The sequence below is a fragment of the Heptranchias perlo genome, chromosome 5, assembly GCF_035084215.1.
Source record: "Heptranchias perlo isolate sHepPer1 chromosome 5, sHepPer1.hap1, whole genome shotgun sequence".
Taxonomy (NCBI): Eukaryota; Metazoa; Chordata; class Chondrichthyes; order Hexanchiformes; family Hexanchidae; genus Heptranchias; species Heptranchias perlo.
The window spans coordinates 24,573,179-24,592,328 of NC_090329.1; the positions used below are offsets into that span (position 1 = coordinate 24,573,179).

General features: G+C 45.1%; 1 protein-coding gene and 1 long non-coding RNA gene across 6 annotated transcripts in view; one reads left to right on the forward strand and one right to left on the reverse strand.

The window, feature by feature from the left end:
- Nucleotides 1-19,150, reverse strand: part of sipa1l2 (signal induced proliferation associated 1 like 2) — a 393,092-nt gene that overhangs the window by 69,466 nt on the left and 304,476 nt on the right. For all 5 annotated transcript variants that reach the window (XM_067984149.1, XM_067984146.1, XM_067984148.1 and 2 more), the window contains exons 14-15: nucleotides 16,641-17,038; nucleotides 11,633-11,857 (exon numbers count right to left, since the gene is read on the reverse strand). In XM_067984149.1, the coding sequence (XP_067840250.1) occupies nucleotides 11,633-11,857; nucleotides 16,641-17,038 (623 nt within the window). The remainder of the gene's footprint in view (nucleotides 1-11,632; nucleotides 11,858-16,640; nucleotides 17,039-19,150) is intronic.
- The window catches only part of LOC137321654 (uncharacterized), a 94,536-nt gene that overhangs the window by 2,398 nt on the left and 72,988 nt on the right, over nucleotides 1-19,150 (forward strand). The window lies entirely within an intron of this gene.

Genomic DNA, 19,150 nt, shown 5'->3' on the forward strand with positions numbered 1-19,150 from the left:
TTCAGCATTCCAAAGGGACTGCTCCCTCTGCGACACCCTAGTCCAATCTTACATCACCCACAACACCCGCTCTCATTCCCGTGCGAGTGCAGGAGATGCAATATCTGCCCCATCACCTCCTCCCTTCCACAATCCAGGGCCCCAAACACTTCTTTCAGATGAAACAGCACTTTACTTGTACTTCTTTCAATTTAGTATACTGTATTCTCTACAATGGGGAGACCAAACGCAGACTGGGTGATCGCTTTGCTGAACACCTCCGCTCTGTCCGCAAGTGTGACCCTGACCTGCTGGTCGCTTGCCATTTTAATTCCCCTTCCCACTCCTACTCTGACCTCAGCCTCTTACATTGTTTCAATGAAGCTCAATGTAAGCTCAAGGAACAGCACCTCATCTTTCGTTTAGGCACTTTGCAATCTTCTGGACTCCACTGATTTCAATAACTTCAGATCATGACCACTGTTCCTATTTTTTCCGTCAGCAAGTGCTGGTAATGGTTCTGCTGTTGCCATTTACATTCCTGATCAATCTTTTGTTTCTTCACTTGTCCCATTACCACCTTCTTTGCCTTTGCAACCATCATCCCTTTTGTCATTTAATCACTTGTGCCCTCTACCCTATCACAGACCTTCCCTTTTGTTCTTTCCTCCCCTCCCTCCCTCCCTCCCTCCCCCCTTTCCCTGGCTCTGTACTTGCTCAAAGACTTTAACTCTTTTAACATCTTCCAGTTCTGACGAAAGGTCTTTGACCTGAAACGTTAACTCTGTTTCTTTCTCCACAGATGCTGCCTCACTTGCTGAGCTTCTCCAGCATTTCTGTTTTTATTTCAGATTTCCAGCATCCGCAATATTTTGCTTTTGACAATTTCAAGGCCACAATTTTTAAAGAAGATACTCTATACTGGTGATAAATTTTGGTGTTCAGAAAATTGCTTGTTCTCCCAGCGAAGGGTTACTTTGGACATATGTTGAATCATTTAGAATTACAAATCATTGCTCCTATATGTTATTGAGAGGTTTTGTCAGCTACACATTGAGGCTGCAAAATCTGCTTATACAGTCAGCATTCTATAATGAATGCAAAGTAAAATAACAGACATTTTCCCAGAACTTGATTTACCTCAGTATTTTCCATTCATAAAAACCTAGAACAGGAAATTAAATGTTTTTAAAATACTTGTGGGTATTTAGTATTTTGAACAGTTAGATGCACTGTGTGTACAATTAATATCTGCAACAGCTTCTTAAAATGCACATGTAAAAATGTACACTTTCATAAATAAATAAAATAAAATATATACCTAAAGGTACTGGCCTCAAAATACATCTGTGACCATACAATGACTTCATAAAATATATGAGGATGATATATCTTTAGGATCCAATAAATGTTTACAAAAAGTGTCCACAAGAAGGAACTTTAAAAAAAATTAAATGTAACTTTGAAGAATACTGTGGTTATTTAAAATCTCCAGGATCACAGGATTGTTGTAACTGGGCTCATTGTTGCCACCAATATTAAGATTTCTTGCCCTTTCTAGCAACTGCTTCCATTCATGTAGCTCCTTTAACACGCTAAATGTCTTCAGAGAGAACTGGACGCTCAGCAAAAGAGGATTATGGGGAGTCGGCAGAAAGCATGGTTGAAAAGATAAGTTTTCAGGAGGGTTTTAAAGCCAGAAAAGTGGGAAGGAGTTACAGAGAATGAGGACGATGTGGGTGAAGACTTTACCACTGATGCGGAGCAGAAGGAGGGAGGGAATGCACAAGAGTGCAGAGTTAGAGGGCTAAATCACAGGCCTGGACATAGGGTTGGAAGAAGTTGCAACGGTAGAGTGGGTGAGGCCATTTTTGTGTTGAGTGTCTACACCCACCAAGAAACAACAGAATGGATTTGAACCTAGTCCTAGAGGGGAAATGTCAGTGTGTAACCTATGGCACCAGCCAATCATCTCTTTCTCCCCCTCCAACTTTTTGGCTTTTTAAAAATGGGACAAATTTGTCGAATATCTGATGACTGACATTCTTATTACAACAAATCAAAAACACAATATTGTGGATGCTGGAAAGCTGAAACAAGAACAGAAAATGCTGGAAATACTCAGCAAGTGAGGCAACATCTGTGGAAAAAGAAACAGAGTTAACGTTTCTGGTGGATGACCTTTCGCCAGGACTGGAAGAAGTAAAGATTTAACAGTTTTTAAGCAAGTAGAGATCTAGGGAAAGTGGGGGGGGGGGGGGGGGAAGAAAGAACAAAACAGAAAGTCTGTGATAGGGTGGAGGGCAGGAGGAATTTCTACACCATGGGTGTCTTGACAGCAACTAGAAACTTTCACAATTGGATAGAGGCAAGGTGTAACAAAACAGCGAGTCTGACAAGAGTGACCAAAGAAGTCGAGAGTGCTGGTGCAATCAAAGGGGTATAACAGACAGTCACAGGCCTAACATTTTCATCTCACTTTTCTAATGCTGTCGGTGCAATGTTGCATTCTTTCCAATCAGGAAACTTTACACCCTTGGTCAGACATCCACATTTAAAAAAAAACAATTCTGCCTTTGCTCTCAGTTCAATGGTACAATACTGGAGTGCAGTGCATTTATTCTTTGTATAATGCGCATGGCATTATGGGAAATCATCCAGTAAAAATTAGGGAGAGCAAATAAAACAGTGAGTCAGTGACACTGTGCCGATCTGTAAGTGGATGAGAGGGAGACTTGGGAGCAGGACCCCTGTCTATCAGGGTCTAGTACATAGAATGGGGAGGAAACAACGTTTGGAATGAGACAGATGAGGAAATAATTGACACCATTTTGCACATCCTCACATTTTCAATCCTGTAAATGTATGCAATCCAATTAAGCTTTCCCGGTTTCCCTACCACCACCCTTAATCATAATCTTATTCATCTTTTTGACATAGGAACAGGAATAGGCCATTTAGTCCCTCGAGCCTGTTCCGCCATTCAATTAGATCATGGCTGATCTGTACCTCAACTCCATTTACCCACCTTAGCTTCATATCCTTTGATACCCTTACCCAACAAAAAAAAAATCTAGCGATCTCAGTCTTGAAAGCTCCAATTGACCTCCAACACCCACAGCCTTTTGGGGAGGGAGAGGCTTCCAGATTTCCACTACCCTTCGTGTGAAAAAGTGCTTCCTGATTTCACTCCCAACTGGCCTAGCTCTAATTTTACAATTATGTCCTTGTTCTTGATTTTCCCACCAAAGGAAATAGATTTTCTGCATCTCTGTCATCTTACTTTAGATAGACTTTTAAAATGATCATATAATCGGGCCTTACAGCCAAAGAATCTTTCAAATCTCCACGGTCTAGGGAATGCAACCTGACATCGCATTGTCATTCACTGACCACAGTTAATGATTGTCTCATTAAACTGTCTGGTAATATTAATTAAGGCAACAAAAAGTAAATGTCAGCAATCAGACACTAGAGGAGCTGGCTCTGTGAGCACTCTTGATGCAGACAGCAAGTCTTCTGAAATTTTAGGGTATTTTTGTGCTACTAGAAGTGCTTGTATCAGGAAAATTGTTAGTTGTAGGTAAGCTGCAGCACACTTCATACACGTAGTGTCTCGTGGAGAAACTGCTGCAAAGTGGAATTCAAAGATGGTTCAGATCTAGCATCAGCAGTGGTTTCCCTTCTAAGCTCACTTTTCACATGCAGTACTTTTTTTTTATTCGTTCACGGGATGTGGGCGTCGCTGGCAAGGACGGCATTTATTGCCCATCCCTAATTGCCCTCGAGAAGGTGGTGGTGAGCCGCCTTCTTGAACCGCTGCAGTCCGTGTGGTGACGGTTCTCCCACAGTGCTGTTAGGAAGGGAGTTCCAGGATTTTGACCCAGCGACAATGAAGGAACGGCGATATATTTCCAAGTCGGGATGGTGTGTGACTTGGAGGGGAACGTGCAGGTGGTGTTGTTCCCATGCGCCTGCTGCCCTTGTCCTTCTAGGTGGTAGAGGTCGCGGGTTTGGGAGGTGCTGTCGAAGAAGCCTTGGCGAGTTGCTGCAGTGCATCCTGTGGATGGTGCACACTGCAGCCACAGTGCGCCGGTGGTGAAGGGAGTGAATGTTTAGGGTGGTGGATGGGGTGCCAATCAAGCGGGCTGCTTTATCTTGGATGGTGTCGAGCTTCTTGAGTGTTGTTGGAGCTGCACTCATCCAGGCAAGTGGAGAGTATTCCATCACACTCCTGACTTGTGCCTTGTAGATGGTGGAAAGGCTTTGGGGAGTCAGGAGGTGAGTCACTCGCCGCAGAATACCCAGCCTCTGACCTGCTCTCGTAGCCACAGTATTTATATGGCTGGTCCAGTTAAGTTTCTGGTCAATGGTGACCCCCAGGATGTTGATGGTGGGGGATTCGGCGATGGTAATGCCGTTGAATGTCAAGGGGAGGTGGTTAGACTCTCTCTTGTTGGAGATTGTCATTGCCTGGCACTTATCTGGCGCGAATGTTACTTGCCACTTATCAGCCCAAGCCTGGATGTTGTCCAGGTCTTGCTGCATGCAGGCTCGGACTGCTTCATTATCTGAGGGGTTGCGAATGGAACTGAACACTGTGCAGTCATCAGCGAACATCCCCATTTCTGACCTTATGATGGAGGGAAGGTCATTGATGAAGCAGCTGAAGATGGTTGGGCCTAGGACACTGCCCTGAGGAACTCCTGCAGCAATGCCCTGGGGCTGAGATGATTGGCCTCCAACAACCACTACCATCTTCCTTTGTGCTAGGTATGACTCCAGCCACTGGAGAGTTTTCCCCCTGATTCCCATTGACTTCAATTTTACGAGGGCTCCTTGGTGCCACACTCGGTCAAATGCTGCCTTGATGTCAAGGGCAGTCACTCTCACCTCACCTCTGGAATTCAGCTCTTTTGTCCATGTTTGGACCAACGCTGTAATGAGGTCTGGAGCCGAGTGGTCCTGGCGGAACCCAAACTGAGCATCGGTGAGCAGGTTATTGGTGAGTAAGTGCCGCTTGATAGCACTGTCGATGACACCTTCCATCACTTTGCTGATGATTGAGAGTAGACTGATGGGGCGGTAATTGGCCGGATTGGATTTGTCCTGCTTTTTGTGGACAGGACATACCTGGGCAATTTTCCACATTGTCGGGTGGATGCCAGTGTTGTAGCTGTACTGGAACAGCTTGGCTAGAGGCGCAGCTAGTTCTGGAGCACAAGTCTTCAGCACTACAGCTGGGATGTTGTCGGGGCCCATAGCCTTTGCTGTATCTAGTGCACTCAGCCGTTTCTTGATATCACGTGGAGTGAATCGAATTGGCCGAAGACTGGCTTCCGTGATGGTGGGGATATCGGGAGGAGGCTGAGATGGATTATCCACTCGGCACTTCTGGCTGAAGATGGTTGCAAACGCTTCAGCCTTGTCTTTTGCACTCACGTGCTGGACTCCGCCATCATTGAGAATGGGGATGTTTGCAGAGCCTCCTCCTCCCGTTAGTTGTTTAATTGTCCACCACCATTCACGACTGGATGTGGCAGGACTGCAGAGCTTTGATCTGATCCGTTGGTTGTGGAATCGCTTAGCTCTGTCTATAGCATGTTGCTTCTGTTGTTTAGCACGCATGTAGTCCTGAGTTGTAGCTTCACCAGGTTGGCACCTCATTTTTAGGTACGCCTGGTGCTGCTCCTGGCATGCTCTTCTACACTCCTCATTGAACCAGGGTTGATCCCCTGGCTTGTTGGTAATGGTAGAGTGAGGAATATGCCGGGCCATGAGGTTACAGATTGTGCTGGAATACAATTCTGCTGCTGCTGATGGCCCACAGCGCCTCATGGATGCCCAGTTTTGAGCTGCTAGATCTGTTCTGAATCTATCCCATTTAGCACGGTGGTAGTGCCACACAACACGTTGGATGGTGTCCTCAGTGCGAAGACGGGATTTCATCTCCACGAGGACTGTGCGGTGGTCACTCCTACCAATACTGTCATGGACAGATGCATTTGCGACAGGTAGATTGGTGAGGACGAGGTCAAGTAAGTTTTTCCCTCGTGTTGGTTCGCTCACCACCTGCCGCAGGCCCAGTCTAGCAGCTATGTCCTTCAGGACTCGGCCAGCTCGGTCAGTAGTGGTGCTACCGAGCCACTCTTGGTGATGGACATTGAAGTCCCCCACCCAGAGTGCATTTTGTGCCCTTGCTACCCTCAGTGCTTCCTCCAAGTGGTGCTCAACATGGAGGAGGACTGATTCATCAGCTGAGGGAGGACGGTAGGTGGTAATCAGCAGGAGGTTTCCTTGCCCATGTTTGACCTGATGCCATGAGATTTCATGGGGTCCAGAGTCAATGTTGAGGACTCCCAGGGCCACTCCCTCCTGACTGTATATCACTGTACCGCCACCTCTGGTGGGTCTGTCCTGCCGGTGGGACAGGACATACCCAGGGATGGTGATGGAAGAGTCTGGGACGTTGGCTGAAAGATATGATTCTGTGAGTATGGCTATGTCAGGCTGTTGCTTGACTAGTCTGTGGGACAGCTCTCCCAATTTTGGCACAAGTCCCCAGATGTTAGTAAGGAGGACCTTGCAGGGTCGACTGGGCTTGGTGTTTTGCCGTTGTCGTGTCCGGTGCCGAGTGGTCCGATGCCGGGTGGTCCGTCCGGTTTTATTCTTATTATGACTTTTCGTAGCGAGATTTTACAACTGAGTGGCTTGCTAGGCCATTTCAGAGGGCAATTAAGAATCAACCACATTGCTGTGGGTCTGGAGTCACATATAGGCCAGACCGGGTAAGGGCGGCAGGTTTCCTTCCCTAAAGGACATTAGTGAACCAGATGGGTATTTACGACAATCCGGTAGTTTCATGGCCATCATTACTGATACTAGTATTTTAATTCCAGATTTTTATTTAATTAATTGAATTTAATTAATTAATTGAATTTAAATTCGCCAGCTGCCATGGCGGGATTTGAACTCATGACTCTGGATTTTAGTCCAGGCCTCTGGATTACTAGCCCAGTAACATAACCACTATGCTACCGTACCCTGACTCGTTCTTTCCAGAACGAGTTTGTTACTCCTTTGTTGCTGCTGGTACTATCCATGATAGTCCCAACAAACAAATTCATCGAAGTGTGATATTTAGTTAGATCCTGAAAATAAGATCTGGCAATTTATCAAAATGTTAAATTAATTCAACTATTTTAATCCTAATGGGTCAACTGTTTGCAACATAACATTTTTTGCAAAAGAGAAGCTTCATATCCAGTGCCATCACCAACCAGAAGCGAATCTGACCGACCGTAAACTCTTCTTCGATAATTAGACAGAATAACAAGGATGGGGAGACTATAGCAGTACAACTTTTAAATGCCCATTTTAATCAGTATAAAATATATCTTATGCATGACATTCCCTACTAAAGTTGTCAAAATGTTTTTTTTAAAAAAAGGTGCTGATAATATTCAAAATAACCACAGTCCCACCCCATTAGTTACTTCAGTTTTTCTGGAGTCCGGCTTCCACACCATTCATTACTCCCTGGGAACAGCCTGCTCCTAGAACCTCACCAGTGATGGTGGAAGCAGTCACCAGGAGGCATGTAGGAGCAACCAGTGTGAACTCATTCTCTGTCTTCCTGTCCTTGGGGTGTGCCTCATCTCCATCTTGTACCTCCTTTGATAGATCAGCTGAAGTCAAACATGCCATGTGGGCAACTGTGCTGGAAGCCTGCATCCTAGCATTCTACATGGCAGCTCGATGCTACTCAACAGCCTACATCTCTGTACCACAGGTACGAAGCTAGATTGCATCAGGTGTACCAAGCTGATCAATATTAGCCTCATTTGTTAGCTTACAAATGTTTCGAAAGGTCAGATCTGGACTTGGAACATAACTTGTTTAATTGTATCGTAGATAATGCTGCATAAGTCCGACGAAGTGGAAAATTGCCCAGGTATGTCCTGTCCACAAAAAGCAGGACAAATTCAATCTGGCCAATTACCACCCCATCAGTCTACTCTCAATCATCAGCAAAGTGATGGAAGGTGTCGTCGACAGTGCTATCAGGCGGCACTTACTCACCAATAACCTGCTCACCGATGCTCAGTTTGGGTGCCACCAGGGCCGCTCGGCTCCAGACCCCATTACAGCCTTGGTCCAGACATGGACAAAAAAGAACTGAATTCCAGAAGTGAAGTGAGGTGAGAGTGGCTGCCCTTAACATCAAGGAAGCATTTGACAGAGTGTGGCACCAAGGAGTCCTAGCAAAATTGAAGTCAATAGCAATCGGAAGGAAAACTCTCCAGTGGCTGGAGTCATATCTAACACAAAGGAAGATGGTAGTAGTTGTTGGAGGCCAATCATCTCAGCCCCAGGACATCGAGCAGGAGTTCCTCAGGGCAGTGTCCTCGGCCCAACCATCTTCAGCTGCTTCATCAATGACCTTCCCTCCATCATAAAGTCAGAAGTGGGGATGTTTGCTGATGATTGCACAGGGTTCAGTTCCATTCGCAACCCCTCAGATAATGAAGCAGTTCGTGCCCGCATGCAGCAAGGCCAGGACAACATCCAGGCTTGGGCTGATACGTGGCAAGCAACATTTACACCAGACAAGTGCCAGACAATGACTATCTCCAACAAGAGAGAGTCTAACCACTTCCCCTTGACATTCAATGGCATTACCAGCGCCGAATCCCCCACCATCCACGTCCTGGGGGTCACCATTGACCAGAAACTTAACTGGAACAGCCACATCATCAGAAGAGCAGAGTAGGCTGCTCTTTCTACAACCAGAACCGAAGGAAGTCGCATGCCCCAAGGAACAGGTACGGCCCCAAGGACTTCGATCGTAGAAGACACGACCCAGCAGCCAGTCAGCAGGGTGAGCATTTCAACCGCAGCCTGCAGAATACTCAACTCACAGCTGTGTGGAGAGTTACCTCTGTATGTCCCGACTAAACCTTAGCAGTGTAGTATTGGGAGTAAACAGCTGTGCCTAAGGGTACACAGAGGGGCTTAGTTTAAGAAGTCCAAGGGGAAGTAATCTATTTGTTCGTAGTCGTGTAGGAACTTTAGCATCGGTTTTGCCATATTGAGATTTGCTGTACATATTAAACATACCTTTACTATTCAAAATCTGAAATCTATGTCGATTGCATTATTAATCATCCTTCAGTGCGATTCACAAGGGTAAGACCAGACCGTAAATAAGTGACCTCGGTTGTGATCAGCAAGGCTGAACGACCCTCATACGATCGGAAACACCCTACATTGCGGAGGTACTGGCCATAATCTTCAAACATCCGTAGATATGGGGGTGGTGTCAGAGGACTGGAGAATTGCAAATGTTACACCTTTGTTCAAAAAAGGGTGCAAGGATAAACCTAGCAACTATAAGCCAGTCAGTTAACCTCAGTGTGGGGAAACTTTTAGAAACGATAATCTGGGATAGAATTAATAGTCACTTGGACAAGTGTGGATTGATTAGAGAAAGCCAGCATGGATTTGTTAACTAACCTGATTATAGAGTTTTTTGATGAGGTAACAGAGAGGGTAGATGAGGGCAATGCTGTTGATGCGGTGTATGCGGATTTTCAAAAGGCGTTTGATAAAGTGCCGCATGATAGGCGTTTCAAGATTGCGGCCCATGGAATAAAGGGGACAGTAGCAACAAGGATACAGAATTGGCTAAGTAACAGGAAACACAGCAGTGGTGAATGATTGTTTTTCGGACTGGAGGGAAGTGCACAGTGGTGTTCCCCAGGGGTCGGTGCTGGGACCACTGCTTTTCTTGATCTATATTAATGACTTGGACTTGCGTGTACAGGGCATAATTTCAAAATTTACAGATGTCACAAAACTTGGAAGGGTAGTGATAGACTTCAAGAGGATATAGACAGGCTGGTGGCATGGGCGGAAACGTGGCAGATGAAAATTAACGCAGAAAAATGCGAAGTGATACATTTTGGTAGGAAGAACGAGGAGCGGCAATATAAACTTGAGGGCGCAATTCTAAAAGGGGACAGGAACAGAGAGATCTGGGGGTTTACGTGCACAAATCGTTGAAGGTGGCAGGGCAGGTTTAGAAAGTGGTTAAAAAAGCATACGGGATCCTGGGCTTTATACATAGAGGCATAGAGTACAAAAGTATGGAAGTCATGATGAATCTTTATAAAACACTGGTTCGGCCACAGCTGGAGTGTTGTGTCCAGTTCTGGGCACCGCACTTTAGCAAAAATGTGAAGGCCTTAGAAAGGATACAAAAGAAATTTACTAGAATGATTCCAGGGTTGAGGGGCTTTAGTTACGTGGATAGACTGGAGAAGCTGGGGTTGTTCTCCTTGGAACAGAGAAGGTTGAGAGGCGATTTGATAGAGATATTCAAAATCATGAAGGGTCTAGATAGAGTAGATAGAGAGAAACTGTTCCCATTGGCGGAAGGGTCAAGAACCAGAGGACCTAGATTTAAGGTGATTGACAACAGAACCAAAGTGACACGAGGAAAAACTTTTTTACACAGAGAGTGGTTAGGATCTGGAATGCACTGCCTGAGAGGGTGGTGGAGGCAGATTCAATCATGGCCTTCAAAAGGGAACTGGATAAGGCGGGGGAGTGGGACTAGCTGGATTGCTCTTGCATAGAGCCAGTGTGGACTCGATGGGCCAAATGGTATCCTTCCATGCTGTATCCTTTCTATGATTCTATGATTCTACATAAATACTGTGGCTGCAAGAGCAGGTCAGAGGCTGGGTATTCTGCGGCGAGTGACTCATCTCCTGACTCCCCAAAGCCTTTCCACCATCTACAAGGCACAAGTCAGGTGTGTGATGGAATACTCTCCACTTGCCTGGATGAGTGCAGCTCCAACAACACTTAAGAAGCTCGACACCATCCAGGACAAAGCAGCCTGCTTGATTGGCACCCCATCCACCATCCTAAACATTCACTCCCTCCACCACCGCCGCACCGTGACTGCAGTGTGTACCATCTACAAGATGCACTGCAGCAACTCACCAAAACTTCTTTGACAGCATCTCCCAAACCCATGATCTCTACCACCTAGAAGGGCAAGGGCAGCAAGTGCATGGGAACAACATCACCTACACGTTCCCCTCCAAGTCTCCCACCATCCTGACTTGGAAATATATCGCCGTTCCTTCATTGTCGCTGGGTCAAAATCCTGGAACTCCCTACCTAATAGCACTGAGGGAGAACTTTCACCACACGGACTGCAGCGGTTCAAGAAGGCGGCTCACCACCACCTTCTCAAGAGTAACTAGGGATGGGTGATAAATGCTGGCCTCATCCCAGGAATGAATAAAACAAAGTCAAACACTCAATTTTACAAAACATTATTTTCAGGGCACTTGCCATCAGTGAAACGTCCTCTGGTGTCCTCACTACAAATAACTGATGTGAATTTCCCTTTGCTCGTCATCACATTTTAGCAGTTTCTCCATCTTTGGCAGATGCCAAGCACTAAAATGCAGAATATTTAAAGCAGCTTTATTTCACAACAGGGTGAAATGTTACCTAAATCTGAAAACCACCACAATTGGAGTTACCTGTACAGTTCTCAAAGCATGTTATCACCAGACTTCAGGTTAAGGAATTATGCAACACTAACAGCATTCCTTTCAACTGGGTCACTGACCTCCTGCAGTCTGCCATCTCCGATTCCTCGGGAGTGGGGCTTCCGTCTAACTTCTTCCAGCCTATGACATATTTGTTAACGGAACCTGGGCGATGGTAGCTTCCGGACAGTGACCCTAGGACTTGTTGAGTGCTGTTTTGAGACACTATGTAGACTTTGGAGGCATCAAGCGACCCGCTGGTTTTAGAAACACGTGGCGAGGGGCTCCCTGAATGATGTGAACCACTAAAGAAAGAGGTTGGGTTGGTGGGGGGGGGGGGGGGATGGAAGAGAGCGATCACACAGTTAATTAAAAATTCCAACTGTCTCCTCCAGAGCTCTTATTACTAATTAAAGAGGCTTAATTATTCCTGACCTCCAGCAATGTTTAAAGTCAGCCATGTAACTAACATCTGGATCACAGAACATTTACAAACGTCAGCACAAGCCCCATTTTGGAACAGACAATACCACAGTTAATAAGGCAGTTTAAAAAAAATAGCAAAGGCAAATTTTGGACAGATGTGAGGAAGCACTTCCTGCAAAGGCTGATCACAGGTGGAATGGATTTCTGGATAGGTAAGAAAAGACAAAATCCCTGGAATCATTTAAGAAACAGCTGGATGTTGTGATGGGGGAGCTGCAGGTTTTGGTGAATGGCCTCCCTCATCCATATTTATTATGTAATAACAATCTGGATATACAACACAGCTGGCTGATGAATATGCAAAGATTTTGATGAGATTTTTCCAAATTACAGTTGGAAGATCTATTACTGAGGGCAACGAAACCAGACTATTCCCTCCTACCCAGTGTGATATTATAATTCAGTCTAAGATGTTTACTATTTTCATCACTGTAAGCCCATTTAAAAATATACATATTTGGTCTTTGTTATTTAACTTACTACAGAAAATCTTCCCCACTACAGAAAATCTTCCCCACTACAGGAATTGCTAAAAATTAAACATACTGGGAACGAAATTTGGCCATTTAGAGCCCGTTTTTTTTAGGGGCTACGCGGCCAACTACGCCTTGAAAATGAGGTCCGAGATGTGTGCACACACTTCCCAGAGGAAGTGCGTAGGACGCCATCTTGGTAAAGGGGTCTTTGCGCAAGCTTAACGCCGCAGCAGGCAAATTAGGGAGAATATGACACGAATCAGTGCGCAACGCTGATTCAAAGGGATCGCTGCTATTTTGGAACTCAACACTCTATCCAATGCACTGTCTCAACCTCGAACATGACTTAAAGGGCAAGAAGAACCCTCGCATCAGTGCTATTTAAAAGGATTACATAGGAGTTACAGGTTAGCTGCTGGATTATTTCTTCTGCCTGCTGTGCATTTGTACCTGTTTTTGGAGGTTTCTTATACTTGGATAAAGTTTCAATACTCTACAGGGAGTGGGCTGGCTGGCTGACAGGCAGCAGCAAGGGCACTGGCGGAGTGGCAGGGTTGGGAGCAGGAATGCTGTCATCCTGAGAGAGGAGAGGACAGTGTTGGAGCCACTGCCACTTACTGCTTCCTGTTATGCGCTACCTTCTCCTGTGAGAAAGAGGGAAGTGAGTCATTGAGTGTCCTGCAAGATGTTTGGGTGACATGGCTGTCATAGTTGAATAACTATCAGTGTGGGCCAATTGTGAGTTGTGGGTGTGAGGCTTGCAACAGTGCTAAGTGTGTGAGGGTGAGATAAAGCACATGGTTTGAACGGTTGAGTACTGACTGAGAGAGATTGTTGGTAGGTGGGTGATGGTGATGTAGTGCATTGAGCAGTGGATGACGCTGGTGGTGCAGTTGGTACGATATGCCACTTGAAGCTTGAACTCACTCACCTTGACAACTTGTTTTAAATAACTGAACTTCTTCCTGCACTGCATTCATGCTTTTGGAGCTATGCTCCTGGCATTTACCGCCTCCCCTACTTCCTCCCACTGCCTCTTCAGCATATGTCTGGAGGGTCTCCTGCCCCCCTGCAGATACAGGATGCCCCTCCTTCTGTCCACCTCTTGCACCAAACCCTTTTTAAAAAAATTTGTTTATTTAACGTGGGTGTCACTGGCAAGGCCAGCATTTATTGCCCATCCCTAATTGCCCTTGAGAAGGTGGTGGTGAGCTCTCCGGTGCATCATCAGAGAACCTTGGTGCACGCTCTCTCCCAGGCTCAGCCATTCTTCAAAGTATCACAGCACAGATTCAATTTTGAAACGACTCCCAGCACTTCTTGCAGCCACAATGATCTTTCCCTTTAAGAGGTGCAGGCTGCCTTTAAGAAGCATGAGCCACTCGCGATATCGGGACCCCCTGCTGATGTGTGCAGCCAATCAACAGCGCAGGTAGAGCTGGCTGCACGCAGTAATTGTTTAAAACAGCAGGCAGCACAAATTTAACATGCCGCCCGTTTTCTGGGATATCCAATTTAACCCCCATTGAGTGACCCTTTTATTTTGGGTGGGGGAGGAGAGGGGAATATAATGTAGTTTCAAGATAATCAAAATGCTACTGATACTACCTTGATTTTTAATTGATGTTTGATGGCAAGGAATTGACCTTGATGGTGACATTTAACATTTGGTGAGGTGACAGCAGCCTATTCAAGCTATTGCTGTCTGAAACTAAGAGCAAAGTGTTACTGTCTACAAGAGGCCGCTTTCTGCAGCTACTCAGTAGATGTGTTCAGTTGGAAAGGGAACCTAAATTAAATCATTCTTTGCTCTTTAACAAAACAAGTTGATGGTTCGAAAGCATTAACCAAATATATTTCTACCACTTAAGATTCACAGTAGAAATTTTCTGCGAAACTAAATGCATAAACTAAAGAATATTAATTCATGTAGACAGTTTCGCATAAACTGAAGAGTATTAATTAATGCAGACAGTATCGTGTAAACTGAAGAGTATTAATGTAGACAGTATCACAAACTAAAGAATATTAATTCAAGTAGACTGTATTGCATAAACTGAAAAGTATTAATTAATGTAGACAGTATCGCATAAATTGGAGTAATAAAACCTGTTGGGAGATGTGACAGGATTGAAGAGGATTGTTGGGTTCAGAGGGAGTATTGTTGGGTATGAGGGAGTTGTGATACATCTTACAGCTGTGAAAGGCTGATTGTTATTAAATCCTGGCAGCTAGAGACATGTTAATTATTGAGGTGTTCTCAGTTTCACCAACAAGAATTGAAGTGAAAAATGTAACGTGTAAAGTATTGTGTCCAATTCTGGGCTCCAAGCTTTAGGAAGGATATCAATGCCTTGGAGAGGGTGCAGAGGAGATTTACCAGAATGGTACCAGGGATGAGGGACTTCAGTTATGTGGAGAGAGTAGATAAGCTGGGATTGTTCTCCTTAGAGCAGAGAAAGATAAGAGAAGGGTTAATAGAGGCGTTCAAAATTATGAGGGGTTTTGATAGAGTAGATAGGAAGAAACCGTTTCCAGTGGCAGTAGGATGCAGATTTAAAATAATTGTCAAAGGAGCCAGGAGGGAGGATGAGGAGCAAATTTTTTACGCAGTGAGTTGTTATGATCTGGAATGCACTGCCTGAAAGGGTGGTGGAAGCAGATTCAATGGTAACTTTCAAAAGGGAATTGGATATATACTTGAAAAGGGAAAATTTGCAGGGCTATGAGGAAAGAGCAAGGGAGTGGGACTAATTGGACAGCTCTTTCAAAGAGCTGGCACAGGTCTCCTTCTGTGCTGCAAGATTCTATGATTCTATAAAGAAAGAACACGTATTGTAAATGTTGAAGAGCTTTCCCAATAGAATAGACTTATTCAGAAAATAGAAGCACATGGTACTAAAGGGATGGTAACTTGGGTACGTAACTGGCTATGAGATGTTTCTCTGACTGGACAGAAGTATGCAGTGGGTCTCCCAGGTGTGGGTATTAGGACCATTGCTTTTCTTGTTATATATAAATGACTTGGACTTGGGTATAGGGAGTACAATTTTGAAGTTTGCGGATGATACGAAACTTGGCAACATAGTAAATAGTGAGCAGGATAGTAGCAGACTTCAGGAGGACATAGACAAACTGGTGAAATGGGCAATCTTTCAAAGAGCTGGTACAGGCACGAGGGGCCAAATGGCCTCCTCCTGTGCTGTACCTACTATGATACATCGAGAGATTGGCGAAGCTGGGATTGTTCTCCTTAGAGCAGAGAAGATTAAGGGGGACCTAATAGAGGTATTCAAAATAATGAGGGGTTTTGATTGAGGAAGCAGGGAGAAACTGTTTTCTCCGGCAAGTGGGTCGCTAACCAGAGGTCATAGATTTAAATTAATTGGCAAAAGAACTCGAGGGGAAATGAGGAGAATTTTTTTTCACAGAGGATTGTTAAGACCTGGAACGCATTACCTGAAAAGGTGGTGGAATCAGATTCCATAGGAGGTTTCAAAAGGCAATTGGTCAAGTACTTGAAGAGGACTAATTTGCAGGGTTATGGGGGATAAAAGCTGGGGTGTGGGACTAAATTGGATAGCTCTTTCAAAAAGCCAGCACAGGCATGACTGGCCGAATGGCCTCCTTCTGTGCAGTAAGATTCTATGATTTTAATAGGCAAAATCGGATAAACATTTGAGGCAGAGGAAGAGTCAGGGCTATGGGGAGAGCGGGGCAGTGGGATTAGTTCTGGATTGCTCTAGCAAAAGTGATGGTCCGAATGGCCTCTTTCTGGGCTGTAAAGCTCTATGCTTCTCGATGGCAACTAAAAGGTTGCATTATGCCCTCCAGATTGGACTCCTACAGAATCCTTAGAGATAGCATTTCCAAGAACAAACTGTGCACAGCATGTTCTCCCCCAGTTATCAGCACCATCAGTAAATTAATGCAGTTCAGGTAGTTGAGTGTATGTTTCTGGTACAGATCACATTGTATGTGCTTCTCGTCCTGATCAAAGGTGCCCATTTGAGCACTTTCTTTTGCACTGTTAATGATAATTTAACTGCATATAAATACACAAGGTGTGGTCACATTAGGTTTGTTTCCTGAACTGGATGGTTATGACCATTAAACCTCACTGTACCTGGAATGTGATGAGAGTTCGCTGAGGTCACCGGTACTTCCTTGGGTGACAAGGCTGGCGGAAATGGCAGCAGCATAGTTGTGAACGGCGTACGATTTAGCTTGTCCCTCATCGGGCCCTCCGTCTTCAGAGTGCTCCACCCACTGCACCATCTGCTCCGCTCTGCTCTGCACAGCTGACCGGTTGCCAGTCAAATGAACTGTGCCCATCATTGGTGGTGGAATACAGGGAGCAGTGTCGATCCCACTGTCGGTGGAGGCCCCCTTAATGTACGTCAATCCAAGCAATTCTGGATCCATTAAGTCGCCAGAACCGAACTGTTTATCATCACTATTGCTGGACGCGTTACTGGACAGAGTGTTACTGCTGGAATGGCTTGAGCAATTGTTATCTGTAATCTAAAAAAACAAGAAGGAGAAAGGATACCCCACCTAAGAATAATAATTACTTCCCAGTGCACTTATGTATTTAAACATATTCACTTAATTATAATTACACTTTTACCCTAATAAGCCCATTGTACCAGCAACAAATCTGAGTCACGTACCTATGGCAAGTCTAATAGCATGTGTTAATTTTTCCATTTGCATTTACAGTAAAAATATTGCAAAAGATGAGCGGAATTGCTAATGATTTGAACACTATATCCTTTGATTCTAGGGCATTAGGTTATGAAAATATATTATTAAAACCCACTCGTATTGTATTTGTAGCCTTTGGCTTTAAATACATCTGTATGAGCTGCACCATAACCACGAGGAACCCAAGTTCCTTCACTTTCTCCGTTTTCAGTCTGTAAAAATGTTAATTTACAAAATGCTGCCTTAGTCCTGACTTGAGCTCATCCAAAACTCTGCTGTCCGTACTCTAACTTGCACCAAGTCCCTTCACCCATCACCCGTGCTCGCTGAACTACATTGGCTCCCAGTCCGGGAATGCCTCGATTTTAAAATTCTCATCCTTGTTTTCAAATCCCTCCATGGCCTCGCTCCTCCCTCTCTGTAACCTCCTCCAGCCCTACAACCCTCCGAGATCACTGCGCTCCTCCAATTCTGGCCTCTTGTGCATCCCCAATTGCCATCACCCATCACTGGCAGCCGTGCCTTCAGCTACCCAGGCCCTAAACTCTGGAATTCCTTCCCTAAAGCTCTCCGCCTCTCTACCCCTCACTCCCCCTTTAAGACGTTCCTTAAAACTACTTCTTCACCTATTCTAATATCTCCTTACATGGCTCGGTGTCAAATTTTGTTTGATTACGCTCCTATGAAGTGTCTTGGGATGTTTTAGTATGTTAAAGGCGCTATATAAATGCAAATTGTTGTTGTTAAAACTGATGAAAATACCACGGAATGGGCGTAGAATATATGCTAAGTATGCTTCTATTGTCTTTCCTAACCCAATTTCACAAAGGGACATCTCATCACCAAATGCTGTAATTGCATTAATTGACATGGTTACCTTTGACACAAGAGGGTGTGTGAAATTGTCAGAGCTGCTCAGTGTCAGCTCCAATGCTTTCATTGAACTCTAATGAAAAAATGAAGCCACATATGCTAACTGTTGCTAATTAAATTGAAGATGATCTGGAGAAAATGCCCTATGGCGGGGTTAAAAAAAACATCCAATTTGCTCCACATTTATTTTTGTTTCTGAAATCAATTTCAAACACAATTATCTACAGCACAGCAACATTTACTTAAAGGGAAGGACCGCTCACAATGTGATGCAACATCAGAAATGATTCAAAGAAAGAGCAGTTTCACGATTTCGCCGCGCAGAGAACCCTGCCCCAAGTTTACTCCTTTAATACAAACATCGTGGTGACCAAGGGCAGGCACCAACGGTCAAGTGTGAACTGTGGTACCCAACTTCAAGTTTAAAAAGATAATGATTTTTGCCTTCCACACAACTACACCTAATGGTCCAGTTACACTGCAGCTTTTGAAAAACACCAAAGGAGTTGAAGTCACACAGCTGATGCCTTTTGCCAAGTCGTCTAACGTGGGCAGTGCAAAGGAGTTTGAGTGGGGCGACACATCATCACATGGTGTCCTCAATGAGGGTAGGACCATCCCCCCTCCTTCCTCCCCTCCCCACCCCAACCCCTGGAGTCCCACAAAACCAAACGAAAACTTACCTTCTGGCCCCCTCATCGCTGGACCCTGCTAGCTGAGACTGTGCAGAATGGGTCCAGCGCAGGCTCTGCCCAGTTGAGTCCTAAAATGGCAATCACTGGGCCAATGTACGTATATTAAAGGGGCCTACCGTCTGACTCAGGCGAGCATTCCTTCTGCCTAGCGGGCTCATGGGAATATAGTGCAGCTTCACCACAAGGGGAACAGGGCGGGAAGGCACACCCCAACGTTATTAGGGCGTCACTGCTCAGTTCCCAACAGGCAGGAGGCCTCAATATTTACACCATTGTGTTTTTTCTTTACAAACATTAACCATCATTTACGCAGGTACTGGTAAAGGGAGCTCCGCACGGCGCGCAGGGACTGGTAAAGGGA